At 37.9% G+C, this 17,486-nt stretch overlaps 1 protein-coding gene across 2 annotated transcripts in view; it reads right to left on the bottom strand.

The window, feature by feature from the left end:
* The window catches only part of STIM2 (stromal interaction molecule 2), a 188,586-nt gene that overhangs the window by 67,719 nt on the left and 103,381 nt on the right, over window positions 1-17,486 (bottom strand). For both annotated transcript variants that reach the window (XM_055434195.2, XM_055434196.2), the window contains exon 3: window positions 3,183-3,297. In XM_055434195.2, the coding sequence (XP_055290170.1) occupies window positions 3,183-3,297 (115 nt within the window). The remainder of the gene's footprint in view (window positions 1-3,182; window positions 3,298-17,486) is intronic.

Here is a 17,486-nt window from a genome sequence, read left to right as displayed (position 1 = left end):
TACGTCAAGGCTGTATATTGTCACTCTGCTTATTTAACTTATCTGAAGAGTACATCATGTGAAATGCCGGGCTGGATGAAGTACAAGCTGGAATCAAGATTGCCAGGGGAAATATCAATAACCTCAGATATGCAGATGACACCACCCTTATGGCAGAAAGCGAAGAAGAACTAAAGAGTCTCTTGATGAAAGTGAAAGAGGAGAGTGAAAAAGTTGGCTTAAAGCTCCAACATTCAGAAAACATCTTAGTTTTTTAAGATGTTTTCTTAGTTTTTTCATGATCTTACATGGCATCTGGTCCCATCATTTCATGGCAAATAGATGGGGAAACAATGGAAACAGTGAGAGATGTTATTTTTTTGGGCTCCAAAATCACTGCAGATGGGTGACTGCAGCCATTAAAAGACACTTGCTCCTTGGAAGAAAAGGTATCACCAACCTAGACAGCATATTAAAAAGCAGAGACATTACTTTACCAACAAAGGTCCAATCTAGTCAAAGCTATGGTTTTTCCAGTAGTCATGTATGGTTTTTCCATGAGAGTTGGACTATAAAGAAAGCTGAGTGCCAAGAACTGATGCTTTTGAACTGTGGTGCTGGAGAAGACTCTTGAGAGTCCCTTGGACTGCAAGGAGAACCAACCAGTCCATCCTAAAGGAAATGAGTTCTGAATATTCATTGGAAGGACTGATGCTGAAGCTGAAACTCCAATACTTTGGCCACCTGATGCAAAGAACAGACTCACTGGAAAAGAACCTGATGCAGGGAAAGACTGAAGGCGGGAGGAGAAGGGGACGAAAGAGGATGAAACGGTTGGATGGCTTCACCAATGCGACGGACATGAGTCTGAGTAGGCTCCAGGAGTTGGTGATGGACAGGGAAGCCTGTTGTGCTGTGGTCCATGGGGTCGCAGAGTCAGACACGACTGAGCAACTGAACTGAACTGACTGAGCCATTACAGGATATTGAGCAAATCTGATTTATATAGTAAGTAGACTACTCTCGGAGAAGGCAATGGCAAGCCACTCCAGTACTCTTGCCTAGAAAATCCCATGGATGGAGGAGCCTGGTAGGCTGCAGTCTGTGGGGTCGCTAAGGATCAGATGCAACTGACTGACCTCACTTTCACTTTTCACTTTCACACATTGGAGAAGGAAATGGCAACCCATTCCAGTGTTCTTGCCTGGAGAATCCCAAGGACGGGGGAGCCTGGTGGGCTTCCGTCTATGGGGTCACACAGAGTCAGACACGATTGAAGTGACTTAGCAGCAGTAGCAGCAGCAGCAGCAGACTACTCTACAAGTGAAGAACAGACTACCACAGAACACAAGCATCCACAAGGAGACGCTTAAGGACCTACCTATCAGAAAATTAGCGTGATATCTCGGAGAAGGCAATGGCAACCCACTCCAGTACTCTTGTCTGGAAAATCCCATGGACAGAGGAGCCTGGTAGGCTGCAGTCCATGGGGTCACTAAGAGTCGGACACGACTGAGCAACTTCACTTTCACTTTTCACTTTCATGCACCGGAGAAGGAAATGGCAACCCACTCCAGTGTTCCTGCCTGGAGAATCCCAGGGACCAGGGAGCCTGATGGGCTGCCGTCTATGGGGTCACACAGAGTCAGACACAACTGAAGTGACTTAGCAGCAGCAGCATAATATCTAGGAACGAGATGGGGGCTGAACCATGGTGAGAGCACAACAGGTGGTGAGAAGTGGTCAAGGTTTTTTCCTTCCTTCAAATACAGTTAAGTGGGCTCCAATCAACTGACCACAAACTCCAAATCTAAAAGATACTAGTAGCAATCGACTCCATAATGGATCACCATGTCCTTTACTAATATCTAGGTACTACTGAGATATCTCATATAAATTGATTAAATCTTACTTAGTTTGACCATTCTAGCACTTTCGCCCATGAAATTTATACTCATTTATTCCTTCCTGGTGGCTCAGATGGTAAAAAAAAAAAAAAAAATCCTCCTGCAATTCGGGAGACCTGGATTCAACCCTGGGTCAAGAAGATCCCCACTCCAGTATTCGTGCCTGGAAAATTCCATGGACAGAGGAGCCTGGTGGGCTACAGTCCACGGGGTTGCAAAGAGTAAGACACAACTCAGCAACTAACATTTTCGCTTTCATTCCTATTCCTACATAAGTTTGTATTACTTTAAAATGGCATGCGGAAGGGGAATGGAGACAAACTTTTTTTTTTAATCTATGTATCTTTCATTGAGGTCAACAGAATTTTTTCCCTTCTTTCATTTTCTTCTTCCCAGAGTATTTCATCAGAATTATTTTTAAAAATTGAAAAGAAAAATGTAAGCAACTCTGCTTAAGCATTAATAAAAATATGAAGTACTGATGGAAATAGTTTCCTGTATTTTCTGTTTTCCAAATGCTACCACTGACAGTCTAATAAACTTCATAATTTCTTCATATTCCTACTTGGCAATTTGTCCTAGAGTCTTTTAAATTTCATTTCACTGTTCAAACTTGAACAGAAAAGTATAAACTACAATATAATTGTGATTTGATAAGTGAATAAAAACATTATAAAAAAAGACATTTTATTCAACTATGTTACCAAAAAAAAAAAAAAACTTGGAAGACTTTTTTTATAAAGTAGCTTTCCAATACTAGAGATCTAGTTGAAATTTTATGTCACACATCTTTTCTGCTCTAAACAATTACTATCCAGAAGACAGTTTGAGGACTTACGTGTAGAGAAAGGAATAAAATATAAATTACACTTTACCAAGCAACTGTTAGAAGACTTCATAAAGAGTTTATTTAAGAAAAAGGTTAAAAGTTCTGTGCCTTCTAAAAACTTTAGGAACTGTCCTCCATAACTAAAAGGAAAACTTTGTGATCCATATGTTTATATGACGAACCTTTTATAATAACGCCATTTAATAGATGAAACAACACTCTAAAATTTTAAGCTCTCAGAAATGTATTATCTTTTTATTCTAGTATAAGGTGTCAATTATCTGAAAACAGGCTGGCCCTTAAGAAATCCAAGAAAAATGAAAATCATATTTCAAAACCAATAATTTATTAAAATATGAACATCCTCACAGAAATATGATTTAGATTTTTTTGTAAATCATATGTTAAAAATGGGTGAACAGTGCAGAAAAGCACCTGAGAGCTCCAGATCACTAAAACAGCCTTACCTTCTGATGTTTTCCACTGTTTCCATAAATCCTCAACAGTTATGTGCTTATCTTCTCTGTGCAGATGGCTGTGTTTATTAGTGGCATCTTTATATTTCATATCTTCTCTGATAAACTATAAAAAAGAAAACATTAAGTATACTTAAATGAAAACAAAAAATATAAGCAAATCTTCTCACACATTAATAAAAATCCTGAGCATTGATAGAATAGTTTTCTATATTTCTCTATAAACAGAAAAAAGTAAAATTTGAAGTCCAGCAATTGGTAATTTTCTGATAACAACTGGCATACTTTTGGTGTTTTACATTCATATTATTCTCAAATGCTTATCAAATTTACATAATAAGATATCTTCTAATTATAACAACAGCAACAGCAGTTAAAGTACGTATTTAATGCTCATTATTTATCAGGTGGGCTTCCCTTGGTAGCTCAGCTGGTAAAGAACCTGCCTGCAATGCAGGAAACCCCGGTTTGATTCCTAAGTCAGGAATATTCCCTGGAGAAGGGACAGGTTGCCCACTCCAGTATTCTTATGCTTGTCTGGTGGCTCAAACAGTAAAGAATCCACCTGCAAGGTGGAAGACCTGGGTTTGATCCCTGGGTTGGGAAGATCCTCCGTGAAGGAGGACATGGCAACCCACTCCAGTGTTCTTGCCTGGAGAATTCCATGGAGAGAGGAGCCTGGAGGGCTACAGACCATGGGGTCACAAACAATCAGACATAACTGAGCGACTAAGCACACACATTTATCAGGTACTGCTATATGTTACATAATAAACATGTCACATCAACACACACACACACACAGAGTCTTTTAACTATTTAACTTCATGATGGTTCTGTAAGCAAAGTATCAAGTATCACTATTTTATAGGTGAAGAAACCAAGACCCAAAGAGGTTAAGTATTTCCAACGTTGAAAAAAGAACATGAGAGTTGAGATTCCAGCCCAAGCAGTTTGGTTATGCTCAACAGTATAATATGCTGCCTCAATCTGACCAAATACTTAGTGACAGGGATATTTCATAACACAGTAAAAAGCCTGAATCACTACATCATATTTTTGTTCTTCTACATTTTAATTCATTTCTTTTAGTTGAAAGACATTCAATTACAGCATTTAGAACTAAAGTATTTTACAAAACTGAAGTAGACCCCCCTATTAATCTTACTTTAAAATATATAGTAAGAAAACACTAAAATTTTCTTTGCTAAAAACCAACCTAGTCTGTATTGCCTCATTATATAAAATTCTTCAATTGCCCCCCACTGTCTACCAAATAAAAAGCAACCTTTAATGAATTATGTACTACCTTCCCAATCTTGTTTCTGACCATCTTTTAGGCCTCATCTCTTGACAATTTCCATATATAAACCCATTACTCTACGTATGCAAGAAGAAAAGTTTTTATAGATTATTATGCTTTTTTCTATCTCAATATTTCTGATTTTTCTTGTTTGGTATTGTTTACTTGGCATCTTTATTGATTTTTTCCTGATTCTAAAATTATAAGGTCATACAAAAGATTATTTAAGAAATCCATAATGCAGAAAGTGGAAATCTCTTACAGCCCCAAACCACAGAGGCATATTTTTATGACTCTGGTGAAAGAGGAGAGTGAAAAGGCTGGCTTAAAACTCAACATTCAAAATACTAAGATCAAGTCATCTGGTCCCATCACTTCATGGCAAATAGATGGGGAAAAAGTGAAAACAGGGACAAACCAAAATCACTGCGGATGGTGACTGCAGCCATGAAATTTAAAAAAAAGCTTGCTCCTTGGAAGAAAAGCCATGAAAAACCTGGACTGCCTATTAAAAAGCAGCAACACCACTTTGCCGACAAAGGTCCATATAATCAAAGCTATAGTTTTTCAAGTAGTTATGTATGATTATGAGAGTTGGACCATAAAGAAGGCCTAGTGCCAAAGAATTGGTCCTTCTGAATTCTGGTGCTGGAGAAGACTCTTGAGATTCCCTTGAACAGCAAGAAGATCAAACCAGTCGATCCTAAAAGGAAATCAACCCTGAATATTCACTGGAAGAACTGTTGCTAAAACTGAAGCTCCAATACTCTGGAAACCTGATGTGAGGAGCAGGAAAAGACCCTGGGTCATTGGAAAAGACCCTGATGCTGGGAATGACTGAGAGCAAGAGGAGAAGGGCGCAGCAGAGGATGAGATGGTTGGATTGCATCACTCAATGGACATGAATTTGAGCACACTCCAGGAGATAATGAAGGACAGGGAAGCCTGGCATGCTGCAGTCCGTGGTGTCACAGAGAGTCAGACAGGACTGACAGAATGAACAACGTACTGACAGTGAATATCACCTTCCGACGAAAGGCCAACATTTGGTTTTGAGTAGAACTGTTCTCTACTGAAACTACAAAAGAAAAGTTAACAGCTATATAATATAGAGAAAATCATTTCACTTTTCTGAGCTAAATAACCTTGGGTGTAAAATGAGGAAACAAAGTTTTAGGAAAATAAAAACCACTAATCAACATGTGGTCAGCATACTAGTATCAGTCAGCAAATTGATAGCTGAATACAATACACAAAGAAATGGAGAAATTTCAGAATTTAGAATCCATTATAGCAATTATACAATGTGTTCAAAGAATCCTACCCAATGGTGTGGCAAATGGACTTACTAGATAGGCCCTAACCACAATGAATTGGCAACAAAAAATCTGGTCTCTCACCACAGGTTAGTACTAATCTAGATAATCTGGAAAGCACTATTCTAGAAGGTCCACTCTAGCACTTGTATATTCTATTGTTCTAAACAGTGCCTTACTCTCTTTTTTCTAAATGCTCCTTTAAAAAAAAAAAAAAGTTATTTTTAAAGCGACCTGCCTCATTGTCTCTACTTCTCTTGTCTGTTTCTATTTCCTATTTCCGTCCATCCCACTTCCTCTTCCTGACATTTTCAGAATCCTGTAGATATACCTGCAAAAATCACTGCTGCTGAGATGCTCAGAAACCATCCCTATCTTGAAAGAGATCCAAGAGCTAGAGAGAAATTCTAGACTGAAAAGTATGATGATTGACATGGCAGAGAGGAAGCCAGACTTGGAAATGGTCCAGTCAGTTGGAACAAATGGCAACTGTTTCATTTATGTGATACATTAAAAAAACAATGTTCTAGGAAATTATTCTTACCACATGAACACAGAGAACCCAGAAAAAAAAAAAAAAATAGTTCAGTGGCTTTAGGATCAATACACTTCAGAAAATAAAGCTATTTACCATATATAAACTAGATGTGACATTCCGAATACTAAACTATTTTAGAAAACCTAAAATGAGTGTATCTACCAAAATGGGTGCTTAACAAAATAAAATAAAGGGATCAAAATGCAATTGGACTGATGCTAAAGCTGAAACTCCAATACTTTGGCCACCTCATGAGACGAGTTGACTCACTGGAAAAGACTCTGATGCTGGGAGGGATTGGGGGTGGGAGGAGACGGGGACGACAGAGCATGAGATGGCTGGATGGCATCACCGACTCGATGGACATGAGTTTGAGTGAACTCCGGGAGTTGGTGATGGACAGGGAGGCCTGGCTTGCTGTGATTCATGGGGCCGCAAAGAGTCGGACAGGACTGAGCGACTGAAGTGAACTGATCTGGAGTAAAAGAACTATCTGGCTCCTAAATTGGGCAAAAACTGAATAAACAACACTGAATTATGTTTTCTCTGGAATTATCATTCAAACATTAATATATATTTCTGCTTTAAAATATGACCTTCAGGATAACACAGAAATATACTCATATAACAAAAGTATATTCTACATTTCATATATCGTCAACATTTTGATCATGAAAGATGATGAGAAAGCACTATATTTAGAATTACTTTATGTTGACACTAAGTTGGAAAATATTTAAACCAAATATACTACAAACCAACAGTTTCCAATAAACTCCTCGATATCCTAGAGAGGAGAAGACAATTCTGACTATTCACACTTTTCTAAAACTTCACAGAAAACTGCATATTTTCAAAATGGGGGACACTAGAAGAAAAAATTTTTAAAGAGTCACCAATAAGTGAAAATACATGTTGCTGTTTAGTTGCTAAATCGTGTTCAACTCTTTTGTGATCCCATGGACTGCATCCTGATGGTCTCCTCTGTCTGTGGAATATCCCAGGCAAGAATACTGGATGGGTGCCATTTCCAACTCCAGGGGATCTTCTAGACCCAAGTATTGAACCAAAGTCTCCTGCATTAGCAGGCGGATTCTTTACCATTGAGCCACCAGGGAGGTACTTCTTATTCAGGAAGATCAGTAAATTAAGAAATCTGAAAATAGAATTTGAAAACTTATGAAGTAAATCCTCAAATAACATATAGCAAATAATGTAGAGTTTCTTGGTACACCTATTCAATTATGTAAACCTACTTCAGGAAAGTCTGCATTGACAATACAAATAAAGGAGCGCTCAACAAATAAATGACTCAAATATTCTTTTCAAGAACATTTATAAGATGATTCTATTATATAAATCCTTCTAGTATATACCATTGAAGAAATTATATATGCAGTTGCAGGAAGCTATCTTTTCTTTTTTACTTTTTATTTTGAAATATTTTCAAAAACTTCAAAACAAACAAAAAGCTTTCCCCTACACACAACTTAATTACTTAGTAATAAGTTGTGGGCATGTTGTCCCATTACAATTGAATAATTCAGCATGTTTTCCTATAAACATGATTTCATCCTATATAGTATTGGTATGACCATATAAATTAGAAAATTAATACTGATACTCTCTATTTTGTACTATCTAATTCACAGAACACATTCCATATGTGCTGTTGTCCCAATGAAAATCTTTGCAGCTAAAGGATTCAATCTAGGACCATGTGTTATATTTAGTCCACATGTCCCTCCGCATCACACCTAGTCACTAAGTCTAGTCAGACTCTTTTGTAACTCCATGGACAGTAGCCCACCAGGCTGCTCTGTCCATGGGAACTCCAAGCAAGAATTCTGTATTAGGTTGCCCTTTCCTCCTTCAGGGGATCTTCCCAATCCTGCTTCACCTGTATTGGCAGGTAGATTCTTTACCACTGAGCCACCTGGGAAGCCCCACACATCCTTTCGTCTTCTTCAATTTAAAACAATTCATCAATCTTTCCTTGACTTTCACAATCTAAAAGAAAGCCATCTTTTAAAAAACTTGTTCCTAAAACATATTTATTATTTTGCATTTTATATTTGTATTTGTGAAGTTGTTTTACTTTTTATCACTTCATTTACTTTTTATGATGTGTTTATTGCATCTGTATTGATATTTATATGTGTGTAGTTAGTTTTATGATACTGCTTTAATAAAATCCAATAAGTACTAGTATAGACATATTTTGTGGCACTAATCTTCCCCTGAGAACTATCTACCAATGGTTGTGTAGACAGATCCCTGACTGTGTCCTGTCCACTCACCCGTCCTTAAATCTATCACCCCCACCACAGATAGGTGATCAAAGGATGGACACTTGACCCTGAAGAAAATAATCCAGGGCCTGACCAGGATGGCAGAATTCTATCTCACAAGAAACTATAAATCTGATCATGAAAAGTTGCATAACTTGGCCAAGGTTCTGCATTTTTAAGGTGGTAAAGACACTTGTGTTGAAGGTATCATTTTAGGAACAGTCAAGGTGAGCCAGGTGGTAAGGAGAAAGAAGGAAACCAAAATGCAGAGAGAGAAAGAAAATGATGAAGAGATGGGACTGAACACAGAGACAGAAAGAAATAGTGCCAGGACTGCCTCAGTGTCTCAGGAGGCGTGGGCTACACAACTCTGGCCCTGATTTCTATGACATACAATGACAGATCTGTGTTTTCTCTTTTATTTTTAAATGCACCACTTAAAGGTCTCAAACCCCAGAAGAGGAGATTTACCATCACAGTTAAGCACTCAAGACTCTCAAAGTTGGCAGACTATATTCAAAATCTGGCTCTACTACTTATGTTCTCTTTGATCTCAAATTTCTCCTCTATACAGTGAGGAAAACAAAACTGCCCATTATACACAGCTATGAAAATGAATAAATTAAAAAGGCATTCATAGTGCACAGAAGCATTAGACAATAAAAATATTTTTGACCCAAAATGACTGGTTTTTATATGTCAATGTTATTACTGTTGTTTAAAGCCTAAACAAATGAGTTTCATCCTGACTATATGTTAGGATTTGGGGGAATTCAGACATTTATGAGGAAAAGACTGCCCAATGCTATTTATTTTTAATTGAAGGATAATTGCTTTACAATGTTGTGTTGGTTTCTGCCATACATCAACAGGAACTAGCCACAGGTATACATACATGCCCTCCCTCTTGAACCTCCCTCCCACCTCCTATCCAAGACCAGAACTCTTAAAGTCTGATCTCAGATATTCTAAAATAAAATATACAACCTACAGGTGAAGAGGAAAACCATAGTTTTTTCAAAACAATGTAAGCAGAGACTTCCCCAAATGATACCTGTCATGAAAACAACCGTGTCCAAGGTCTGATATGTATCAGCCAAAGCAGATTCATTCCTTGAAAAAAAAAAAAATTCCAGGGTCTTCCTGTCTTGAAAATAATACTAATATAGCTTAGAATAATGTCTCTATACAGTCCATGGTATTCTCCAGGCCAGAATACTGGAGTGGGTAGCCTTTCCCTTCATGCTAATTAAGCATGAGCTGCCTATGTTTCTCTCTTCTTCCCCAAACTGTGAAAGCAAACAGCACAGTGAATGACAGCACACCCTGGGTCCGCAGAGCACACAGGTTTCCCAAAGCTACTATTTGTTCTTTGACCTCAGTAAGCTACTTTATCCTCTGTGCTCTTGCTTCCTCATCAGCAAATGGGAGTAAAAGTCATACACCAAAGGGTCATGAAATTAATTTATTTCATATGAAGTGCAAACAGTACCTGGCATATAGTAAACACTCAACAATGTCAGCCATTTATAGTACTGAAGACAGAACCTGTTTTAAAAACTGATCTTATTATCTAAGATGGATGATGACACTGATATAAAGACACAAGAGAACACAGGCAAAGTGGAATATGTTGTCATGCGACTAAGAATTTTTTTAAAAGGTAAATTATGCAACATCTGAAAAAATTTCTTCAGATCCTAAATTCAAAAATTTAAATTCTAGGCTAATGAAAACTGCAAGTTGACCTGGAAGAGTCTCCATTTTACACAAGAATAACTTTACACTTTGGCTCCACCTCCCACCACAGTAACTCCCTGCAGTGTTGCTATAGTACCATTTCAGCCCTTAATCCCATTCCCTGAGCTTCCAACATCAAAAATCTACCCATAAATTCCCAGTTTACCAATGGTGACCTCCTTAGGATTTTGTTCTCTGAACAACTCCAGGGTTCAATTGAGCTGCACAATTACTGTCAACACCATTTAACCTAGATCACAGCCTTTTTAAAGATAATTGTAGAACTTAACCATTATTTATGATACTGGTGCATTATTTATGATACAACTGACTGATCAGTTAATAGAGAAATGACAGACAGACAGAGCCAAACAAGTAATTTACAAAGAAACTTGTGAAACCCAATGTTTTTGTGAATGAAGTCGGTCTGCCATTTGTTTTACAAAACCAATGCATGACCTGTATCTTGGTTACTCTTCAGTATTATTATTGATTATAATCCAAAAATCTCTAATGAAATTATTTATGCATGATTTTATCAGTCTGTCCACTAGTTTAAAAAAAAGAAAAGGCATTGTACTATCATTTAAAACATTAAAATAGGGTCCAAATGACTTACCTTTTGGATCCTCATTTAGGAAATAAAAGGTAAAAATTATTTCACAAATTATAACGATTTAAAAAAGAAAAGAGGACAGCTTTACAAATATATGGTGAAAATTTATTGCTTTCACTGGAGTTAAAACAGGTATTGTGGCAACTAGATCACCAAAGCCAAGTTTTGGCCTTCATTTCCTCTGTCAATATCTACCATTAGGATATGGTCTCAGATTCCAGAACTCTGTACACCCAAAAAGCTACTTAAATGTCTTTCTGTCATCATGAATTTGTGTGTGTCCAATATTCATAAGACCACAAAAATTAAACTTTTATCCAATCAGCATAAAATCAATAATACGAAAGGCCAGTCAATCAAATTTAACATAAATATGTGAATTTCACTTTAAGTAGTGAGAAGCATTTAAGATGTAACAAACAAAAAATATCATTCTGTTTTTACTGGCTAAAATTTAGTAAGTCAGAATTTATGTTCCAGCCAAGATGAAATGATACAGACCAGATTTACCATCCTTTCCCCAAACAACTAAAAAATAAGACAAAACATAAAAAACAACAGCTTTCAGGACACTGAACATTAGGCAACAAAGTACAGTGATCTCTGAGAGATAAGAAACAAAGTACACCTTACAGTTGCCCTAAATTAGTTCCTGGAGAAAACTTCCAGAAAAAGGTACAGGAAAAGAGAACCCAGGCAGAGACTAGCGGTTCTGAGTTGAAGAGATGGAAGTAGAAAGTTGGGGAGACTAAGGGAAGCTAGAGAATATGGGTTCTAAGTACCAGAGAAGAGTGAGCTGCAGAGAAGAGAGAAGCCTGGATATCTCAAAAGAGTGCCTTGAGTCTCCAGCTGACTACTAATCAGCTCATGCATGCAAGGAAAAAAGACATGCAAAAGAATCAGAGAAAACAATCCCTAAAGATTATGCAGGGCAAGGAATGGTGCTTGTTCCAACAAGACAGAGTAGAAAACCATAACATGTGAGTCACCACGTAGGATACTAAGCGTGCCTCAGTACTGGGAAATAGTAACCCTACACTAAACACCACATTGGTCCTGTCTAAAGCTCAGAGTTTGGTCACTCAGTTGTGTCCAGCTGTTTGCGACCCCAGGACTGCAGCACGCCAGGCTTCCCTGTCCATCACCAACTCCCGGAGCTTGCTCAAACTCATGTCCATGAGTGGTGATGCCATCTAACCATCTCAATCTTTAATTGGATTAAAGATTTACTGAGCATGGCCCTGCCTATCAGAACAAGACCCAGTTTCCCCCACATCAGTCTCTCCCGTCAGGAAGCTTCCATAAACCTCTTATCCTTATCAGTGAGAAGGCAGACAGGATGAAAACCACAATCACAGAAAACTAATCAAACTGATCACATGGACGACAGCCTTGTCTAACTCAATGAAACTGTGAGCCATGCCGTGTAGGGCCACCCAAGATGGGACGGGTCATGATGGAGAGTTCTGACAGAACGTGGTCCACTGGAGAAGTGGCAAACCACTTCAGTATTCTTGCCTCGAGAGCCCCATGAACAGTATGAACTGTGGTATTGGAGAAGACTCTAGAGAATCCCTTGGATTGCAAGGAGATCAAACCAGTTAATCCTAAAGGAAATCAGTACTGAATATTCATTGGAAGGACTGACGCTGAAAGCAGCTTAAAAGTGCCAGCAAAAGGGATTAAACTGTTTCCAAGTAATTTCAACCTGACCTAGAACAAAGCTTAAGAACATTTACAGGAATAAACAGGAACAGCGTTAAGTGTTAGTAGCTCAGTCATGTCTGACTCATTGTGACCCATGGACTGTAGCTCACCAGACTCCTCTGCCCATGGAATCCTCCATGCAAGAACACTGGAGTGGATTGCCATTCCCTTCTCCAAGGGATCTTCCCCACTCAGGGACTGAATCCAGGTCTCCCTCATTATAGACAGATTCTTTACCATCTGAGCCACCAGAGAAGCCCATAAATAGGAATACTCAGACCCAAAAAGGTAAAATCTACAATGTCTAGCATCCAATGAGTAACTATCAGTCATGCAAAGATACAGAAAATTAAAACCCAAATTAGGATAAAAATCAATCAAAACCAATCCAAACATGGCACGGAGAATTAGTAAACAAAGATATTAAAATAGTCATTTCAGATATATTCTATATATTCAAAGTTAAGGTATATATTAAACACGTTAATGGAGACATGAAAAATTAAAGTTCTTTTTTAAAGGCCCAAATCAAAATTCTAAACATTAAAACTATGATGAAGGAAATGAATAATCTCACACTAAATGAAATTAATGATAGATTAAACATGACACAGACTATATCAGCAAACGTATAACAATAAACATCAGAAACGACGCAAACTGGATAATGAGCTGTGGGACCACCTCAAGCAGCTACAACTCAGGTATAACTGGAGTCCCCAAGGAGCCAAGAAGGAGGAACAAAAAAGTTTATTTGAAGAAATGATGGTCCTAATTGTTCCAATTCTTACTAATACTATGAACCTACACATTCCCTAAGATCAGTGAACCTCAAGACAAGGGACACAAACTACACCAATCCATATCATAGTCAAATAGTTTAAAATCAGGGATAAACAGAGTATCTTAAAAACAACCAGAGAAGGGAAAAAAGGGCACATTAAGTACAACTGGGGAACAGAGAAAAGGAGGACAGCAGATTTTTCATCAGACGCAAAGAATCCAGAGAACACTTCAGTAGCATATTTGAAGTAAGGAGAAAAAAAAATTCTTAACCTAAAATTCTCACCTAGCAAAACCATCTTTCAAAAATGAAGGCAAAATAAAAACATTTTCAAATATACAAATACCAAAAGAGCTTCTTCCTGTACCATCAGAAATGTTTTTAAAGCCCTATAAGCAGAAGAAAAATATCACCAGCTGAAAATCAAAATCTTCATAAAGGAATAAAGATTGTTGGAAATGTAACTACATGGGAAAATACGTGCAATGTATTGTAGGTCAACTTTACCTCAATAAAGCTGCTGGCTGGAAAAAAACATAGTCTACAGTACATAAAGGAAATGGCACATTCACGCAACTGTTAAAAAAGAGTAAAAACTAGTACAACCTTTTCGGAGGATAATTTTAGCAAAACAATTAAAATGTTAAATGGTAATTGCTTTCATCCCAGAATTTCCACTTTTCAGGAAAGGTAAGAACTTTCATTACAATACTGTTACCAATAATAAAAATTTGAAAATACCCTAACTGTCAACAGTTAGAATTGTTACACAAATTATGATACTACCATGTCAAAACTTAAAATGAGGCATATTTATTAATTAAAAAAGCAGTTTACATTTAATAAATCTGATATTTAATAAAATTATACCACTGAGTATGATTTCCTCGTATATTTTTATGCTGACTAGAAGCTATATATTGAATACATTAAAAAATAAAATTAAAACAAATCAATCAGAGCTTCTGATTACATTTTCATAGTATCTCTTAACTCCTATCCTGATGCAGAAAGGTGTTAACCTAGATTCACCAAGGCAGTGTTTGATAATTCCCAAGAACACCACAATTAAATTAGGCATTCCCAGAATCTTATTGAGGTTAAAATTCTCATATGTTTATTAACCATTGTATTTATTTTATGAAATATTATATACTGAATTTACAACTGGGAATATGTACTGGACTCCTCTCTCATAAAACAAAGAAAGAGAGACTGGGATAAACCTCCTCACTCTTGATATTACCATGGGAGGATACACAAAGTTTGGAGCTACACATCACTGAGCCCATGAACTAACCATGATACCATTTGGTCCGAGACTTATGGAAATTTTGAATACTAAACACCGACTTTGAAAGCTACTTTAATTCAGGTATTGAGTAACTCGAGGCTACATCACCCTAAAATATACAGTCCTCAAATAAAAAAACTTCTGTAGCTTGCAGGTCCATATTACCCAAAGTCTAGACTCATTTAATGACCAATAATAAGCAAAGGTGGCTTCTGACACAGGAAATAAAGCAAGAGACAAATAGGGAATTGGGTGTATCCGTTCATTTCAGTCGCTCAATCGTGTCTGACTCTGGGACCCCATGAACTGCAGCACGCCAGGCCTCCCTGTCCATCACCAACTCCCGGAGTCCACCCAAACTCAAGTCCATCAAGTCAGTGATGCCATCCAACCATTTCATCCTCTGTCATCCCCTTCTCCTCCTGCCCCCAATCTTTCCCAGCATCAGGGTCTTTTCAAATTAGTCAGCTCTTCACATCAGGTGGTCAAAGTATTGCAGTTTCAGCTTCAACATCAGTCCTACCAATGAACACCCAGGACTGATCTCCTTTAGGATGGACTGGTTGGATCTCCTTGCAGTCCAAGGGACTCTCAACAGTCTTCTCCAGCACCACAGTTCAAAAGCATCAATTCTTCTGCGCTCAACTTTCTTTATAATCCAACTCTCACATCCATACATGACCACAGGAAAAACCATAGCCCTGACTAGACGGACCTTTGTTGACAAAGTAATGTCTCTGGTTTTTAATACACTATCCAGGTTGGTCATAACCTTCCTTCCAAGGAAGGATTTCTTTTAATTTCATGGCTGCAATCACCATTTGCAGTGATTTTGAAGCCCCCAAAAAATAAAGTCTGACACTGTTTCCTCATCTATTTGCCATGAAGTGATGGGACCAGATGCCATGATCTTTGTTTTCTGAATGCTGAGCTTTAAGCCAACTTTTTCACTCTCCTTTTTCACTTTCATCAAGAGGCTCTTTAGTTCTTCTTCACTTTCTGCCATAAGGGTGGTGTCATCTGCATATCTGAGGTTATTGATATTTCTCCCGGCAATCTTGATTCCAGCTTGTGCTTCCTCCAGCCCAGCGTTTCTCATGATGTACTCTGCATATAAGTTAAACAAGCACGGTGATAATATACAGCCTTGATGTACTCCCTTTCCTATCTGGAACCAGTCTGTTGTTCCATGTCCAGTTCTGACTGCTGCTTCCTGACCTGCATATAGGTTTCTCAAGAGGCAGGTCAGGTGGTCTGGTATTCCCATCTCTTTCAGAATGTTCCACAGTTTATTGTGATCCACACAGTCAAAGGCTTTGGCATAGTCAATGAAGCAGAAATAGATGTTTTTCTGGAACTCTCTTGCTTTTTCCATGATCCAGCGGATGCTGGCAATTTGATCTCTGGTGCCTCTGCCTTTTCTAAAACCTGCTTGTGCATCTGGAAGTTCACGGTTCACATATTGCTGAAGCCTGGCTTGGAGAATTTTGAGCATGACTTTACTAGTGTGAGACAAGTGCCACTGTGCATTAGTTTGAGCATTCTTTGGCATTGCCTTTCTTTGGGACTGGAATGAAAACTGACCTTTGCCAGTACTGTGGCCACTGCTGAGTTTTCCAAATTTGCTGGGATATTGAGTGCAGCACTTTTACAGCATCAACTTTTGGAATTCCATCACCTCCACTAGCTTTATTCATAGTGATGCTTCCTAAGGCCCACTTGACTTCACATTCCAGGATGTCTGGCTCTAAAGAACCACAAAATTAAACTGATAAACTGACTTCATAAACTGATTATCCAACCACATTTTACTGTATCTCAATATTCTTTTAATTAAGAGACATGAAGCCATCCAAAATCTATTTCAGCTTTGGGGGAACTCGTGGATGCTAAGTCACTTCAGTTGTGTCCAACTCTTTGCGACCCTATGGAATGTAGCCTGCCAGGCTCCTCTGTCAATGGGATTCTCCAGGCAAGAATACTGGGGTGGGTTACCATGTCCTCCCCCAGGGGACCTTCCCGAACCAGGGATCGAACCTGGCGTCTCTTAGTCTCTTGCACTGGCAAGCGGGTTCTATACCATTAGTGCCATCTGAGAAGGGCTTATTTCCATATTAGAGTTAGATAAAAGGAAAAAAGAGGAGTGCAGAGAAGTGCAAATACACAGAAGTGCGCACGCATACACACATACAAGCATGCCAGGCAATCACAGCAGCAAACAGTGAGAGACCTTCCTAAGGAAAAAAAAAATCTAGAGATAAAAGTCAGTGCTATAAACTGAACAGTTCCTTCCATCTAATATTCTTTCTCCCTTGTCAAACTTAAAAACCTAGTTTTAATCAGACTAATTAAGGGAACTGACAGGTTCTTAGTCATAAGTTCTAGTGACTTCTGCTAAGTATTCATCTATATTTTCTTTTAATTTCAGAATGGTTTCACTTTTATTAAATTTTTTAATTTATTTTTGATGTAAGGTGAAAAGTTAGAATCTAGTTTTATTTTTCTCTAAATCTTAGTTATCCAAGTATAACTGACTGAAATAACTTTAATATCCCCAATGATCTACAATGCTACCTTTATATAATGCAAACAGATATCAGTATTTTCACACTGTTCAACTAATCATACACACAGTTGTATTTCTGATACACTTAGTCTATTAAATGCATTACCTGTTTCATTCTAATACTAATACTAGAAAAATGA

This window comes from Moschus berezovskii, chromosome 5, assembly GCF_049115385.1.
Source record: "Moschus berezovskii isolate FMDL1 chromosome 5, NW_MosBer_1.0, whole genome shotgun sequence".
NCBI classification, from domain to species: Eukaryota; Metazoa; Chordata; class Mammalia; order Artiodactyla; family Moschidae; genus Moschus; species Moschus berezovskii.
This window is presented reverse-complemented; position numbering and strand designations above follow the sequence as displayed.